We start from the raw sequence: 18216 nt of genomic DNA, 5'->3' as shown, positions 1-18216 counted from the left end.
ACTTGGCATACAATCACAGTTCATCAAGGAAAGTTGCCTTAGACTAACAGTAAAAGTCTAGTCTTCATCCCTCAACAGATAAACTAACAGACAGACAGACATCCTCTCTTATAAATGGAGATAAACCCTTGGAATTACCTTCCCGCTGAAGATACAAATGCTAAGACATTACTTAACTTTAAAGGTCAGACAAAATAAATCCATAGGAACCATTGGGGACTTTTAACAAGCCGCTGGCTTTTTGTCTCCGTCAAGGCCACTAGGGACATGGTGGCTCGTGAGGGTAAATACCCATGATCTTTGACATGTAATAAATTCCAAAGGAGAGCACCCAGATATCAGCCTCATGAAAGGATACTCATGATTTTCATCTCACCATGAATAATTTTTATTTGTATGTACACATTTTTTTAGAACTTATTAAATTTCTATTGTTAAAGAAATACGTTAGTTTCATGAGAAAATAGACTACAAGAGCTTCTACAACCAGGATTATTCGGCACCAGATGTTATGGGTACACACTCCAGAGGAGGTAGTCAAGAATGTATGTGTGTACTAAAGCCATACAAACTTCTAACACTGTTATCTTCATGAAAATCAATATACTTGGAAAATGAGACAAGAAAACTAGAAACTAGAGCTAGAAACTACTAGCCTAATAGTAAGCTAGAAACGCAGCTTACTACATGTATCTCCAAATTTTTACAAAAAACAAACAAAATAGATGCTATTTTTATTCTTAAAATACTTAAAATAAGCTCAATTGGTAACTAACTGCAATACAAATATTAATCTTGATTTTTACAATCATTTGATGTAATGAATTCACCCAACAGTTCTTTATATCATAATTATCTCACTACAGAAATATAATGCTGACAATAAATAGTCTTCAGTTTTACATTTGAACTTGAAATAATGATATTTAATTTAAAAGGAATGTAACTTATATTAAAAATACGTTCTTCCCACAGAAGTGCAGAAATAATATCACTCGTATATAGGTTTAGTCTTGAGAAATACTACCAATATTGTTGACTTGAACAGAAAGAGGTACAGATGCGACACAATATACATGATGGACGTATAACACAGATGAGGGCACACTCGGGAAGATATACACAAAGTCAGACGTACATATGGGCGAATAGCCATTCGGATGGAGGCATACACACAAATGCAGGCACACATACATACTCACTTAAATTAACACACACCAATATATGCACACACGGATACTGGCGTGCAAGGATGGACAAAAGTATTGATGGAAGCATAAACAAATGAATACATCATCATCATGGAATCATGCAAGAAAAAAACTTTTAAGTTCAAAGATTTGCCTGGATAGTATTACCAGTGGTATGAGCAATGATGAACTTTCCAAGAAAACTAAATCTAATGACTTTTCAGACTTTAAAGACCAGAAGTGATATAATCACAATGTGCAAGAAATTGAAGGGCATAGACAAAATAGACAGACACAGTCTTCTCCCAGCCATGAACAACAAAACTATGTTCGAAATACAAATGGACTAGATAAATGTTGGAATTTTTCATATACAATGAGGTGGGTAAACAATAGAAATACATTTGCACCAGAAGTGATAGAAATAAACTTCACTCCCAGATCCAAGAGCAAACATGACAGAGTACTTGGACATACAGAGGTGTATATGTATCAGGCACAAAAGTCAAGAGATACGGATCTAGAGATAGATCTTCTTTGTCATGGACATAACTGGGTAAGTTCCCCACTGTTGGGAATCAAATATGTGTGCAATAATTGCTAAGTACTAAAACTCAAAGTAATATCACGAATCCATTTAATGATAATGTCACTGTGCCTAGTTTGGATCTAATGGTTTTATTGCTGCTAGAATTGAACTTTGTAAATATGAGCCTTCTAGACAGCAAAATAATCTAGAAAGACAAAAATGCCACACAATATATGAGTAGAATATCAAGTGATGACTGGCTGCCATCTGCTTGTCATTGTCATCTCTTGGTATAACTAGAAACTTTACGAGGTTTCACTTCACTCTAAAATTTTGATAAGATAATTATTTTGTTTGGAAAATAATTTCCTTCTATTATATTTTAATCTTCATAAATGATTAAAGTAAACCCATAATTGCATATAAAAAATAATTCTTAATTATTTATGCATTCTTTTCACTTCTGACCTCCGCTGAGAAGAAATACCTCTAAAAAAGAAATAAGAATTATACAACGAAGACAATCCAAATATTATGATGCTTCCATGTATGACTTATCTAAGCCATTCCTAATCATTCTTCTTCTTCTTGGTAGCATCACTTCCGAATATTTTAGCACTAATAACCCTGAAGATTCTACGTAGGATGAAGCCTAGTAAGATGAAACTCAGGTGGAGGAGGAGGATGACGTCAAGCATGAGAAACTCCACCCAGGAGAGCTGTGCCGCCGGGGACCTCAGCTGGGGCGCCCCACGGTGGCGGATGACGTACTCCGTCCAGAACACTGCCAGCTCCTTGGGTGACGTCAGCTGGTCCCGCAGCGGTACTGACATCCTCAATACATTTTCTTTATACCTAACCATGAGAGAAGGGATAAGATAAATTATGAATTAGAACTAATATGTGTGTGCACACCTATTTGCATATTCAGGTTAATACTTCAGTTTTTGGCCCCATCTTTTCCAGCACTAGGCCATTTAAGGCCTTGACTACATGCCTTCTATCATATCTACGTTTGCTGTTTTGAATGGCATGTATTTTTACCTTTTATCCACTCATCTAGACTCCATTATCTGTCTACGCCACTCTTACACTAAAAGAGTATTTTCACATGTTAGAGTGTGTGTGAATGCTTGCAAGTCTTCATACACTTGATATCAATTATTTAGTACAAATGCTCCTGTCTTTCACGGTATAACATATCTTCTCTATCCTTTCTAATTCATGGCTTATATATACCACATATAAACTTGACGAAAATTTATTTATTTGTGGTTCCATTTTATGGTTATGTTTTCATTGTTTCTCATTTTAGGCACTCTTGATGTCTGGCATGTATGATGACAACTTCATCTAATCCATTCAATTTATTCATGACTGCAAAAATAAATCACATCAACGTGATGTATCAATGAGAAAATCAGTAGAGGTCATGACGAGGATTCGAACTGGGTATTCCTACATATATGTATGAGACCCCTATACTATGATGCTGGATATCCAGTTACACCTGGGGTACTGGGAGTAATCAGAACATAGGTTCGAATCCTCCTCATGGCTTCTACTGATTTTCTCAGTGATATATTGCATTAGTGTAATTTTTTTCTACCATTAGTGTCACTTCTTTGTACATTTGAAGAGGTGTATTTGAGTGTCTTCAAGTCTTGAATTACTTTTTATTCAGATGAGATTTCCATGCAGAACCCAAATAACATCCAAATATACTGATCTATAGTTTAGCAGCTTTTGTCTTGCTTTTTTCCTACATATATATATATATATATATATATATATATATATATATATATATATATATATATATATATATATATATATATATATATATATATATATATATATTGGCACCATTTTATGAACTTTCCAAATCTAACAATTCACCACTTTCCAGGGAGATTTGAAACCTAGAGTTGCCCAAATTATTATCAATAGCGAAACTTCCATTAAATTAATTTCTCTAGCGATTTTCTTGTATTTTATCTAAAAAATTACCTTATTTACCTTATCAAGAAACATACCTATGGTCAACGAAAATGTAATAAAATAATAATAATAATAACTGTAGATATTATCAAACAAATTCTCATATATTTTCAACCTAATAGTCACTGAACAAACACATACTTAGGATCATTTATGATTTTGGTGATAGCATCAATGATCATGTCCTCTGTTAGTTCCTCCCACACCAGATAGTCTCCGAGGCTAGAGTCCCTTACAAATTTGCCATTCCTGGGCTGGTCTCCGTATATGGGTATTGCGAGGAGGGGTGTGGCGTGGTAGATGGCTTCCTGCATGCTGAGGAGGCCTCCATGTGTGATGAACACCTTTACCTTGTCATGGGCTGTGGTAAAAGAGGATTTGAGTTTAAAAATACAATGGGATTACTATACATACAAGTAAGTCATCGAATGTAACCAATTATTACCCGTTTATGAGTTAAAGCAAACAATTGATATATTTTTATTATACAGAACTTCTGCCCAGATTTCCTATGCTTTATGCAGGGCCTCAACTCCTATCTTGATGTCAGGTCAACGAATTAAATTTTACATTAAAGCAATTATGCTATAAATATAAATGTGCTTTATATATAAGAACACAAGAATAAAAGAAAGCAAAAAAGGGTAATTCTCCCAAATGATGCAGCTCATATTTATATCTACCCAAAGTTATTCAAATATTATGGTATCCAGTAATTGGTTCCATATATCAACAAACTTATTTCCATTCCAGTATTTACCCCAGGTTACTCCTGAATCTGAACTCCAATTTATATCTACTATTTAAAGGTTCTAGTTTGTGTTGATATATTTAATACTTTATTTATGCTCTTTGTTATACCCTTTCATGTATTTATACACTTCAGTCATATGTCACCATCTATGTTGAACTTAAACACTTTATATATATATATATATATATATATATATATATATATATATATATATATATATATATATATATATATATATATATATATATATATATATATATATATATATATATATATATATATATATATATATATATAATATAAATTAATGTGTCCTGTACATACCAGTTGCGTTGCTCCTGGCAGTATGGGTTCGAGTCACTTCTGGGGTGTGAGTTTTCAGTTGCATATAGTCCTGGGGACCATTCAAGCTTGTTCGCATATATATATATATATATATATATATATATATATATATATATATATATATATATATATATATATATATATATATATATATATATATATATATATATATGTGTCGTACCTAGTAGCCAGAATGCACTTCTCGGCCTACTATGCAAGGCCCGATTTGCCTAATAAGCCAAGTTTTCATGAATTAATTGTTTTTCGACTACCTAACCTACTTAACCTAACCTAACCTAACTTTTTCGGCTACCTAACCTAACCAAACCTATAAAGATAGGTTAGGTTAGGTTAGGTAGGGTTGGTTAGGTTCGGTCATATATCTACGTTAATTTTAACTCCAATGGAAAAAAAATTACCTCGTACATAATGAAATGGGTAGCTGTATCATTTCATAAGAAAAAAATTAGAGAAAATATATTAATTCATGAAAACTTGGCTTATTAGGCAAATCGGGCCTTGCATAGTAGGCTGAGAAGTGCGTTCTGGCTACTAGGTACGATATATATATATATATATATATATATATATATATATATATATATATATATATATATATATATATATATATATATATATATATATATATATATATATATAAGTGCGTTCTGGCTACTAGGTACGATATATATATATATATATATATATATATATATATATATATATATATATATATATATATATATATATATATATATATATATATATGTCGTACCTAATAGCCAGAACGCACTTCTCAGCCTACTATTCAAGGCCCGATTTGCCTAATAAGCCAAGTTTTCATGAATTAATGTTTTTTCGTCTACCTAACCTACCTAACCTAACCTAACTTAGCTTTTTTGGGCTACCTAACCTAACCTTACCTATAAATATAGGTTAGGTTAGGTTAGGTAGGGTTGGTTAGGTTCGGTCATATATCTACGTTAATTTTAACTTTAATAAAAAAAATTGACCTCATACATAGAGAAAAGGGTTGCTTTATCATTTCATAAGAAAAAAATTATAGTAAATATATTAATTCAGGAAAACTTGGCTTATTAGGCAAATCGGGCCTTGAATAGTAGGCTGAGAAGTGAGTTCTGGCTACTAGGTACGACATATATATATATATATATATATATATATATATATATATATATATATATATATATATATATATATATATATATATATGTCGTACCTAGTAGCCAGAACGCACTTCTCGGCCTACTATGCAAGGCCCGATTTGCCTAATAAGCCAAGTTTTCCTGAATTATTATATTTTCTCAATTTTTTTTCTTATGAGATGATAAAGCTACCCATTTCATTATGTATGAGGTCAATATTTTTTTATTGGAGTTAAAATTAACGTAGATATATGACCAAACCTAACCAACCCTACCTAACCTAACCTAACCTATCTTTTTAGGTTAGGTTAGGTTAGGTAGCCGAAAAAGTTAGGTTAGGTTTGGTTAGGTAGGTTAGGTAGTCGAAAAACAATTAATTCATGAAAACTTGGCTTATTAGGCAAATCGGGCCTTGCATAGTAGGCAGAGAAGTGCGTTCTGGCTATTAGGTACGACATATATATATATATGTCGTACCTAGTAGCCAGAACTCACTTCTCAGCCTACTATGCAAGGCCCGATTTGCCTAATAAGCCAAGTTTTCCTGAATTAATATATTTTCTCTAATTTTTTTCTTATGAAATGATAAAGCTACCCATTTCATTATGTATGAGGTCAATTTTTTTTTATTGGAGTTAAAATTAACGTAGATATATGACCGAACCTAACCAACCCTACCTAACCTAACCTAACCTATCTTTATAGGTTAGGTTAGGTTAGGTAGCCGAAAAAGTTAGGTTAGGTTAGGTTAGGTAGGTTAGGTTGCCGAAAAACAATTAATTCATGAAAACTTGGCTTATTAGGCAAATTGGGCCTTGCATAGTAGGCTGAGAAGTGCGTTCTGGCTACTAGGTACGACATATATATATATATATATATATATATATATATATATATATATATATATATATATATATATATATATATATATATATGTCGTACCTAGTAGCCAGAACTCACTTCTCAGCCTACTATTCAAGGCCCGATTTGCCTAATAAGCCAAGTTTTCATGAATTAATGTTTTTTCGTCTACCTAACCTACCTAACCTAACCTAACCTAGCTTTTTTTGGCTACCTAACCTAACCTTACCTATAAATATAGGTTAGGTTAGGTTAGGTAGGGTTGGTTAGATTCGGTCATATATCTACGTTAATTTTAACTCCAATAAAAAATAATTGACCTCATACATAGAGAAAAGAGTTGCTTTATCATTTCATAAGAAAAAAATTATAGTAAATATATTAATTCAGGAAAACTTGGCTTATTAGGCAAATCGGGCCTTGAATAGTAGGCTGAAAAGTGAGTTCTGGCTACTAGGTACGACATATATATATATATATATATATATATATACTAATATATAAATATATATTAGTATATTTTGGTAGCAGTCTTTCTTGTAAACATATTTTATTAAATATGACCGAAAAAGTAAGATTAATAATTCTAACACGAATTTTCTCAATATTTCTTATGTTTCTTTTCACTGTCGATGGTAATTGAAAAATCAATTCTCCAAAATTAATTTTTTATTTTTAGTCTGACGCGACGCTTGAATGCGTTTCATAATAACTTATTACATTTTCAAAGACTTTAGTTTACACACACAATTGTAACCTGAAAACACTAAACAGAGCCTTACTTATACTAACACTAAACAGCTTGTCCGTCTTACTTATTCTCGCTTTTGGGTGAGATGATATGGTGCAACAGTTTTGGATGAAGTGAACAAACTTGTGACAAATAGAAGACAGAACACGACACTATGGGTATTAGCAATCAACAGACAATGCACAACTTTATTCTACCCATTTTAAGACTTCGAACCAATATAGAAGCATCAAGAGTAAGTATGGGCCAATAGGCCCTCTGCAGTTACTTCCATTCTTATGCTCTCATATCCATCTAATACCCATTGTGTCGTGTTCCGTCTCATCCCATCAGTGTTGAACTTTCTCCAAAGCAGCTATGTCTTTCTGAAGATGTCATCTCCAAGCTTAGACACAATATAATAATAATTAAAATTACAATTAATATCTCTTCCCAAACTACTAGATGTTGATCAGTTTGGTCACAGTGAGAAGCTAGTAATATAAGTCTTTGTATGCAGATCAAAGCGTGTCTAACTTCAACACTTGAGAGATACTGTAGATCTTCAGCACAATTGACATTCACCAGTGAATTAGTGAATATAGTGAAATACTTCTGCCATGTTAAATTAATTTCCTAAAGACAGTTTGATGTGGTGGCCGTGGGTAAGCCTGGACGTCGTGGTTCCTCCTGAATCCAGCAGTGGCAGAAGTTTATGGCCGAACCTCTAATTTACACATCTTACTCTTTGTCTTTCTAGAGAATGTAAATTTAGCTTTTTAGTACCTTTTCATAGGAGAGGTTTCTAATTTCTGGGATTAACTTTGTTAGGCTTTTCTGTAATCATTTCTTTCCTGTAATCATCTGGGATCATCCCAGACGTAAGTTCGAAACCTCATTTTGTAGATTTGTTCATTTGATATATCAAGCTATTGCGATTTCTGTGAATATTGAAGTAAGAGCGAAGAGGTAGAATGTCTGGTTGGCAGAGCCTAGATGCATGGGAGAATTGTGTGAAACTCTGGTTTGTGCTTCGGAGAAGTTGCAGGATTCTCGTGAGGGCAGTAGCACTCCAGTATGCAATTCTTTTCCATAATATGATGCAGTCGACTAAGGCACGTCTGGGATCATCCCGGACGTAAGTTCGAAACCTCATCACGGCCCGTGTGGATTGGATCATTTTCTGATACAGTATGTGTTGTAAATATAACTTCAGGAATAATGTAAGGCGGAAACATTTCATTATTACCCCTCACAATTTATTCATTCATATTTTTTGGACTCTGGACTGGCATTCGAAGTTCTACTCAATAAACATATAATCTGGAAGGACCTTGTTGGTGCTAAACAATCTGCTTTACAAGTTGATCACTTGTGTACAAAATACAAAATATTTTTAAGTAAAAAAGATGGTCTCGAAACTTTTCTAAACGTTTTCACCATTGCAAGAAATTTAAGTTTACCCCATCATATATCCTGAAATATTTTAGTGGTATATTTATGCTATTGTGAGGCAAAGTTTATATTGTCATGGGGCAGAGAGACTCATTATTAATATTACCATGATCAAAGACAAGGCAGTTTACATACGAACGTTGGAATGTGGGTACCACCCATATTTATAGCACCATGTTTAAGGGAGCATCCAGAGTATAATAAATATGGCAGAAACACACACCAACAGCAGTTTTGTCACAGTAGTCATAAGATTTAGAGCACATCAAAGAATGCATCTTATAATATGATTTTGGCTTTTAAAGAATAAGAAACTCACCGAGAATATCCTGCTGGGGAAGCCACTTGGTGATCATCACATTGTCAGGAACGTTCTCTATCACACCTTCGTATTTCCAGATGACGCGCTGCGGCACCCTGCGGAAGGCCTGGACGAAGAGGTCGCGGTACTGGACTGGCATGTCGGTGCCTTGCGTGAAGGAGCCCAAACTGAAGTAGATGACGCCAGCGGACCCCGCCCCTGTGATCCATGACTCCAGCTCCTGTAAGATTCAAGATATTCAGAGAGCTGATTGTTTATATAATTTTTCTCCCCTGTTGCTTTGAAAGATTATAGATTACCACTTATTTCGCCCTCTCCAATTCCTGCTTTGTGCTTTTCACAACCTGCTAGCTTTTAGAGACATCAATTGCAGCTGCTTTAATGATGTTTTCCCTCTGATCCCTGAGCTACTTTAGCAAAGGATTTGTCTGGTCTTTCCCCATTTAATAGCCACATTATCTTCATGCTTTACTCTCTCTCTCGTTTTCCACCCTGCCTCCTCTGTTGCATTCCCCTCATTTTCCACTTAATTTTAATCTATTCTGGAGCCCATGCATATATTCCTCTCTCTCAAGGCTTCTTTCCCGTAATTCCTCTACCTAGTTTGAGGTAGTTACTCGAAGTTCATTACTACTGCCAGGTTTGCTTTTAGGTCCTCAATGATCGTCTCTAGTCTCTCAATCTTCACTCCTCTCCTTTTTATGAATTTCCAGTAATTTAATTTAATTTTGCCCCAAATGGCGAGTTTATTTGGGAGTGCCACTCATCTCCTGAGTGAACATAGTGCCATAGCAGCATGTACAACACCCCAAATAAGAAAGAAACCCCACTGGGATGTTCATTCTGTCAATTATACCTAGACACAGCTGGGACTTGTTTACCTATCTCAGGTAAACAGTTTATTAACCTTAAAGATTAACATTAAGGAATTAATGGATGGCCATTAATCATCCCTTAAGCTTTCTTTATCTTGCAGGTCCAAAGTGGGGGAAATCTTTTAAGAACAGTATCTATATTTGACATAGTTTTTCCTGACTTAAACAATGTGTTGCTTATTATTCTACACAAATCTAATGTCTCTTAGATGGCACATTATCTCAGGTAGTGGTCAAGGCGGTGTCCATCAGTTTCACCACAGATTTTACAGCTTCGCTGCTCAACTGTTGTTTCCATCCAGCATCATCATGGATATTTGTATCCAAAATGAATTCTCGCTATTACGGATTCTCTCTCGCGTCCACTTCGTCCATAATGACTAGGATTACCAGCTGCAGCCACATTGTACCAGTATATAGATTCACTGATTTGTTCTTTCATCCTCCTTTCTCAATTACCAACTTATTACTTTCTCAAAGTCTTGGGTATGAAGTATTGACAATGAAGTATTCAATATGTCCCATTCAGCATGACCAGCAACCAGCACATCTGCTCGTTCATTTCCACACATTCCCAAGTGGGAGGTGATCAACAGGAACTTAATCACCCTTCCCTGATTTGTTAGTATTTTTGCAGCTCTCTTGATTTCAGCAACTATCACCTGAGTGCTTTTTTCCTAAGGCTTTGTAGTGAATCAGTGTAGATCACTACACCTTAAGTGATTTCAAGGAATCTTAATTCCATAACAATGGCAGTCTCAATGTATGCTTTTCCATCATTTCCGTTTTTAAAGGCATTATTCCTAACTAGCAGTATCCGCCACGCGTTGCTGTGGCACAGTCCGGATAAGTGGGAAAAAAAGAAAAGGGAAAGCGGACGTTTCTAATATGTTTAATTTTCCAATGCTTGTGGGTATACAATATTTGTTGTTGTTCCATTGTCTGCGGAGATATAGAGATTGTCTGGTTTGCCAACTCTAGAACACGTAAAATATAATTGTCCATGTGAGAAGCAATCCATGTCTAGATATAAACTGCACAATTCTGAAGATTGGCCCTGAGCTTTGTTGATGGTGATTGCAAACGCCAATCGAATTGGAAATTACAATCTCTTAAATTGAAATGGCATATCTGTTGGAATCATAGGAATGCAAGGAATAAGGACATCTTCAGCTTTGTAAGGTCCTGTCAAGATTGTTGCTTCTACGACGTCGCTGAATAATTTGTTTACTGCAAAGCGTGTGGCGTTGTGAAGTTTTGGCTGGTTGATATTTCGCAACATGATAATTGGCAAGCCGATTTTCAATTGCCGTACGTGTGATGGTATCACTGGCAGATCGAGTGAACTAACAAATTCTGTTGGATAATTAACCGCTTATTTTGTTGTGTCAAATGCAACATTGTGTCAAAATTTCAAAGCAATCGGTAAAGAGGTTTCGAAGATTTCCCTAACATGAAAAACACAGTTTTTCAAAAAAGCATGTTTTTTTCCGTTACAGACGTGACATCTATATAGCATGTATATAAAAACCTGCTCGGATGCGAATGGAACGTTGTGTGAAAATTTCAAAGCAATCGGTGAAGAACTTTCGGAGATTAGCGATTTTGAACAAACGAACATTTCCATTTTTATTTACATAGATTACAGTGTATGCTGCTCCAACCCTGCCATTAGTAGGATTAGATGGTCCATTAGTGTAAATTTAATCAAATTCATTTCCGGCTTTATAAATTTCCTCAAGATACTTATGCCTCATTTCTTGTGGTATTATGTTGGACTTTTTCGTTGTCATCTCGTTTATGGTAACATGGCTTATAGTCTTACATGGCTCATACTCCCAGGGAGGTAACCTCTCAAGGCATGAGCTCAAAGGCTTGCTCAAGCAGGTGAGGTTCTTCGAGTTTGCAAACTCGAAGATGATGCCATTTGACATTACCAAAATGCTGATGCTATTTTGTCTTTCCCGTTTGCTCCTGTAATTAACACATAACTCAGTGTTTTCTTGACAATTTTATTGCAGTGGGGGTCTCTGGTTATCTTGACTGCAACACAGCATTCAGTTCCTTAACTCTGATTTTAACACTGAGGGAGAGAAAGTTTTTCTCATAGACTAGATGTTTTGGCAGTTTTTGAAACTCCAAGAATGATTGCCATGGTATCCTTTTGTATGCTTTCAAGTCTTTTCATACTGCTTTGGCAGAAAGTGCACAGCACAAGGCTGGTGCGGCATCGTCTATGATGGAGTGCACATATGCTTTGTACACTATTTTAAGCACGGCAATAGAAGCTCCATGACCATTCCAGGCCATGACTTTCAGGTCCCTTAGACGACTTTTACATGTTCCTTTAAGTTGATCGAGCTCCTCTTTCTTTCCGTTGTTAGAGCCAACGGCGTTTCCAAAATTTTGATAGTGGTCAACCCATTCAAGTGTTTCACCATTAATTTGCAGTTCTTCGGTTTCTCCTCGCTTGTGATGGAAGTATGATTCTGTCTTCTTTGTGGTGAAATTGAGTTCCGTACACTTCCTTGCAAGGAGTTGAATGGACTTTTTATTTTTTTTTCAAAGGCGGGGCCTGTATTAGGACATCAGCTGCATACCCCACCAGGTGAACAGAACCATTAGGTGAAGGAAATGTGCCCAACCATTTCTGTCCCGCCCAGGATTCGAACCCGGAATCCCCGATTATGCGTCAAGATCGAATCCGACTATACCACCAGGACTCTTATGTGTAAGATAGTTTAATACGACCCTTTCAAGCAGTTGCCTTCCTGGTAAAGTTACCTCTGCTTGTAGAAAAGGAAGAGGCGATAACCCTACTATCACCTCGCCCTTATTTTGTCTCTCTTCCACATTTATGTTACTCCTCCTTCATTGGGGGATCTAACGCTGTTAACATATTCCATGTAGCCATACTCATGACCTTTGGACGTTATTTTCCTTGATCATTGCTCCCTCCTTGTCCATGGTTCCCCTTCCTCCTAGTCTTAACATCTGTCATCGTGTTTCGGTTTGCTCAGCTGTTACTAGTGTTACACTACACTGTAGCCTCTACCCTCAGATGTTTCCTCAGCTGTTACTAGTGTTACACTACACTGTAGCCTCTACCCTCAGATGTTTCCTCAGCTGTTACTAGTGTTACACTACACTGTAGCCTCTACCCTCAGATGTTTCCTCAGCTGTTACTAGTGTTACACTACACTGTAGCCTCTACCCTCAGATGTTTCCTCAGCTGTTACTAGTGTTACACTACACTGTAGCCTCTACCCTCAGATACAACAGGCATTAGCTTGCACGAATTCATAGACCTCACTCTCCACGTCATGTCACTGACGCAGGTGAGAGTGCGTAGATGCAGGAGGGGCTCCCAGCAGTGGTATGCAGGGTGGTGGCGAGGGAATGTGGTAGCCGGCGAGAGATGTGGCATGCTGGGTTATCAGGTTATCTGGTTATCACTGCCACACTCTGGTTATCTGTTATCTTCCTCCCTCTTTTCTATTAGTTCCTCTTTCTTGTCATTTATATAATTTCACAAGTACTGGCTGGTAAGTACAATCGTTGCATAACACTATAATATAGCTGTGGTATATATTGTGCACAACAATATGACGGCCATTGAGTGGACAGCGCTCTGGGGTCGGAGTCCTAACTGGCCGGGTTCGATCCCCAGCAGAGGCAGAAACAAATGGGCAGATTTTCTTTCACCTTTGTGCCCTGTTCATCTAGCAGGAAATAGGTACCTGGGAGTTAGACAGCTGCTACGGGCTGCTTCCCGGGGATATGTACACACCTATTTGTACTCACCTCGTTGTGTTTGCGGGGATTGAGCTTTGAGTCTTTGGTCCCGCCTCTCAACCGTCAATCTACTGGAGTGCAGATTTCTAAGTTTCTCGAGCTCTATCATGTCTACATTTGAAACTGTGTATGGAGTCAGCCTCCACCACATCACTTCCTAGAGCATTCCATTTATTAACTACTCTGACACTGAAAAAATTCTTTCTAACGTCTCTGTGGCTCATCTGGGTACTAAGTTTCCACCTGTGTCCCCCTTGTTCGTGTCCCACCCGTGCTGTAGAGTTTGTCTTTGTCCACTCTGTCAATTCCCCTGAGAAATTTGTAGGTGGTTATCATGTCTCCCCTTACTCCTCTGTTTTCCAGGGACTTGAGGTTCAGCTCCTTTAGCCTTTCCACGTAGCTCATTCCTCTTAGTTCCGGGACGAGCCTGGTGGCATACCGCTGATTCTTCTCTAACTTTATATTGTGTTTAACAAGATGTGCTTGTGCTTTACTAGCTTGTGTATCACCCATGTCAAATAGTCCATCCTCGTCTACACTGTTAATTCCCCTGAGAATTTTATATGTGGTGATCATGTCTTCCTGAACTCTTCTGGCTTCTAGTGACGTGAAGTGCAGTTCACAGCCTTTCCTCATAACTCATGCTTCTTAGTTCTGGGACTATCCTAGTGGTATACCTCTGAACTTTTCAAGTTTCGTCTTGTGCTTGACAAGAAACGGGCTCCATGCTGCAACCACATACCTCCAGGATTGGCCTTACATATCGTATACAAGATTCTGAAGGATACTATACACAGGTTTCTGAAGGCTGTTCTGATGTTAGCCAGCCACGCATAGGCCGCTGATATTATTCTTTTGATGTGGCATTCAGGAGACGGGTTTGGCGTGATATCAGCTCCCATATCTCCCTCTCTGTCTGTTTTGTGGAGGACTTCATCTCCCATTAGGTATCCAGTGTCTGGCCTCCTATTTCTTCTGCCAGGTTTCATCACCTTATGTGAGAGGATGGTCTCTCAAGATTCTCCCACAGCTGGCATGAATGGCTCATTGCAGTGCATAGTGGACCGATTCGTGCACAAGCCCTATCTCTGTTAACCCTGGATGGTAATCTGTCATGTTGGGTATCTCCAGGATGGCCACTTAACCAGGAATACGTTTATAATACGGAGGCCGCCGTATGTCCAGGCAGGAAGTAGATACAGGGAAGTGAAGCATACTGGCCATAGGGTCAGAAAGTACATTGGCTGGTGTGAAGCGTGAGAGACAGAGGAGACGCCAGCGAGGTGACAGACTGACCTCTGGGGTCAGCCTTATCCGGTGCGATGGAGAATAACAACTGTGACATGGTCGTGACGTGTTCATGACATCACCTCTGTTGCTGATCAGGGAATGATCAATATGATTGGTTCCCGCTCTTTTGCTGCAACGCCGTTGGTCAATTGCAATCCCTTGTGTGTGTCCCACGAGATGCCCTGCATTCTCTTGCAAGAGCATTCACGTGAGTGAGCCCGTACATAGAGGACGTGTCCTGTTCTGTCTATCGGCCAATAGACTGAACACCATCCATTCCTCACCGTCAAGTTAAACTCAGAGTCTTTGCGATATACCAACGCTCGCCCAGAATCGCGATCGTGACTATATTGTTCAGAACCCTAGTGACAAATCACCAGAGCGAAACAGACTGGTATCAGGTAACCCCTGGTGACAGCTGGAGATCGTTGTGAGTGACCTCGAGTGAACTAAGGAGTGTCGCTGCCGAAGTAATCTGTGTGTGACTTTTATCACAGTGTACCTGCATGGTATCATATAATCAGCCGCCACTCAGTCCAGAGCGTGCAGCTAGAGCCTCAAGCCACCACCGCCCTGCCTCACTCTACCACGTGACGTCACCACCGTTACTCACCGCCAGTGCCATCAAGTGTGTGCGTGTGTCTGTTGACATACAGCTCGCCATCCTGCGAGTACCCTCCGTGTCTAGTACGGTTTGTGGGAAAGCCTGTCTCCGAGCGAACCAGCTGTCAGGCTACCTACGAGTTCTATTATAAATGTACCTGAGTGAATGAGTGAATAAGAGAGGTAGCCTACCTGTAAGTACAAGATCTTGTCATTGTTTTATTGTGTCTCTCTGTGTTGATCTGAGGAATCAACCACAGTTCTCACCTTCTCATACCTGACACAGGTATAGGTGAAGACACCCGACGGTGTATGCGTGTTTATCTGTGTGGTATCACAACATTCCACTCGTCTGTGAATGTGAGCTTCACATACACCACACATTTAGTATTGTGTGATATTATTATTGTGCATGTTATTGCCTGTCCCATTGACAGTACCATTGTTGAGTTATTGCATATTATCATTACCCGAGTATCCGGTTGGAACTCTTGTGATCCCTTTGCACACCGGCAGTTAGGTTTGCCGTGTTAATGATTGGCTGTCAACTGTGTTAAGTTAGGTGTTTTTCCACGAGTGGATCAGAATCGATTAGCCAGACGTCAAGAGTCTCGCTAATCCAACCATAGCCTTTCTGACGCCAATCTAAAGTAAAGCAAGCACCCTTTGTATTAGTGGTTAAGTTAGTAAATAAACTATTGGTAAGCTTTATGCGGTGTTTCCGTTGAACCACTTCTGAATACTGCCAACCATTTACTCAAGCCTTCAGCTCTAGGTGTCTCCAACACCGAGTTGCCCATTATTCACTAAACTATAAATGTGATGAGGACCGTAGGAGTCCCTTAAAGTGTTAAATCATTGAGGAGATTCCAACGATCAACGTGGACCAGGACCAGGTGAGGCTAGTCTGAGAAGAGACCCTCAAGGACTCTAACTCGACCTTGCTCCCAGGCCCTGTACGGTTGCTCTCATATTTTCTCTACTGATTCCAACAGCTTCGTGAAGCGTCTGCCACATGTACATTGGCGATGCATTGCAGTCGGGAAAGCAAAATAGAAAACCCCCACACCTTACTTGGGTTGAACTTGAGTAGCCATTTGTTGGACCATTCCTACAGTTTGTCTGTGTCATCTTATAGCCTTATACTATCTTCTTCTGTCTTAATCCTCCTCATAATTTTTTGCATCATCAGCAAACATTAAGAAGAACGCGTTTATTCCCTCTGGGAGATCATTTACATATATCAGAAACAGTATAGGTCCAAGGCATGATTCCTGTGGGACTCCACTGGTGACGCCTCGCCACCCGAAGACCTCACCTCTCACAGTGACTCACTGTCTTTTGTTGTTTAGGTACTCCAATGGAGTAGCTTCTCTTTCACACCTGCCTGCATCTCCAGCTTGTGCACTAGTCTCTTATGTGGTACTATGTCAAAGGCTGTCTGATAATCCAAGAACATGTAGTCTGCGCAGCCCTCTCTATCTTGCCTGATACGTGTCCCTACATGCCAGGAACACGGGCCTGTAGTTCAGTGCCTCGTGTCTATCACCCTTTTTGTATATTGGGACTACCTTGGCTATCGTCCAAATTTTTGGCAGTTCACCTATTATTACCAGTGATACGATGTACTCCATGGATAGTGACAGGCACATAGCTTCTGCTCCTTCCTTTAGTATCCATGGTGAGATTCAATCTGGGCCTATAGCCTTTGTCACACTAAATCTAGCAGATGCTTCCTCACCTCCTTACTGATAATCACAAACTTCTCTAGTGGTGTCTGGTTAGATATTTCCTCTTTTATCTCTGAGACTTCTCCTTCCTCTACTGTGAAGACCTCCTGAAATTTTTTATTGAGTTCTTTGCACAGTTCCATGTCGTTTGTAGTGAATCTGTCTGCCCCCTCTCCTCCGTTTCATTACCTGTTCCTTCACTATTTTTTCTCCTGATGTGGCTGTGCAGAAATTTGGGCTGAGTCCTTGCATTGCTCGCTAAGTCATTTTCATATTGTTACTCTGCCTCTCTTCTCACCCTGACATTTTCATTCCTGGCACTCTGGTATCTTTCTCTGCCCTCTAGTTTCTTGTAATTTCTACAGTTTTCCCACGCCCTTGTACTTAGTTGCTTTACTAGCTTACATTTCTGATTAAACCTTGGGTTTCTCGTCTGCATTTCATTTTTTCCTTTTGGACTGGGACGAACTTGTCTGCTACCTCCTTACACTTGTGTGTGATGTAGTCCATCATGTCTAGGGCTGTCTTTCCTCCGAGTTCTGTTTTGCAAACAATTTCTGTTAGGAATTT

General features: G+C 38.3%; 1 protein-coding gene across 6 annotated transcripts in view; it reads right to left on the bottom strand.

Annotated features, from left to right (window-relative positions):
* Window positions 1–364: 364 nt before the first annotated feature.
* Window positions 365–18216, bottom strand: part of LOC123762219 (UDP-glycosyltransferase UGT5) — an 80613-nt gene continuing 62761 nt past the window's right edge. For all 6 annotated transcript variants that reach the window (XM_069323746.1, XM_069323754.1, XM_069323756.1 and 3 more), the window contains 3 exons: window positions 9351–9573; window positions 3862–4081; window positions 365–2574 (listed from right to left, as the gene is read on the bottom strand). In XM_069323746.1, the coding sequence (XP_069179847.1) occupies window positions 2289–2574; window positions 3862–4081; window positions 9351–9573 (729 nt within the window). In that variant the 3' untranslated portion in view covers window positions 365–2288. The remainder of the gene's footprint in view (window positions 2575–3861; window positions 4082–9350; window positions 9574–18216) is intronic.

The sequence above is a fragment of the Procambarus clarkii genome, chromosome 2 (assembly GCF_040958095.1).
Source record: "Procambarus clarkii isolate CNS0578487 chromosome 2, FALCON_Pclarkii_2.0, whole genome shotgun sequence".
NCBI lineage: Eukaryota > Metazoa > Arthropoda > Malacostraca > Decapoda > Cambaridae > Procambarus > Procambarus clarkii.
Note: the sequence above shows the minus strand (reverse complement) of the source record. Positions and strands in the feature narration are given on the sequence as shown.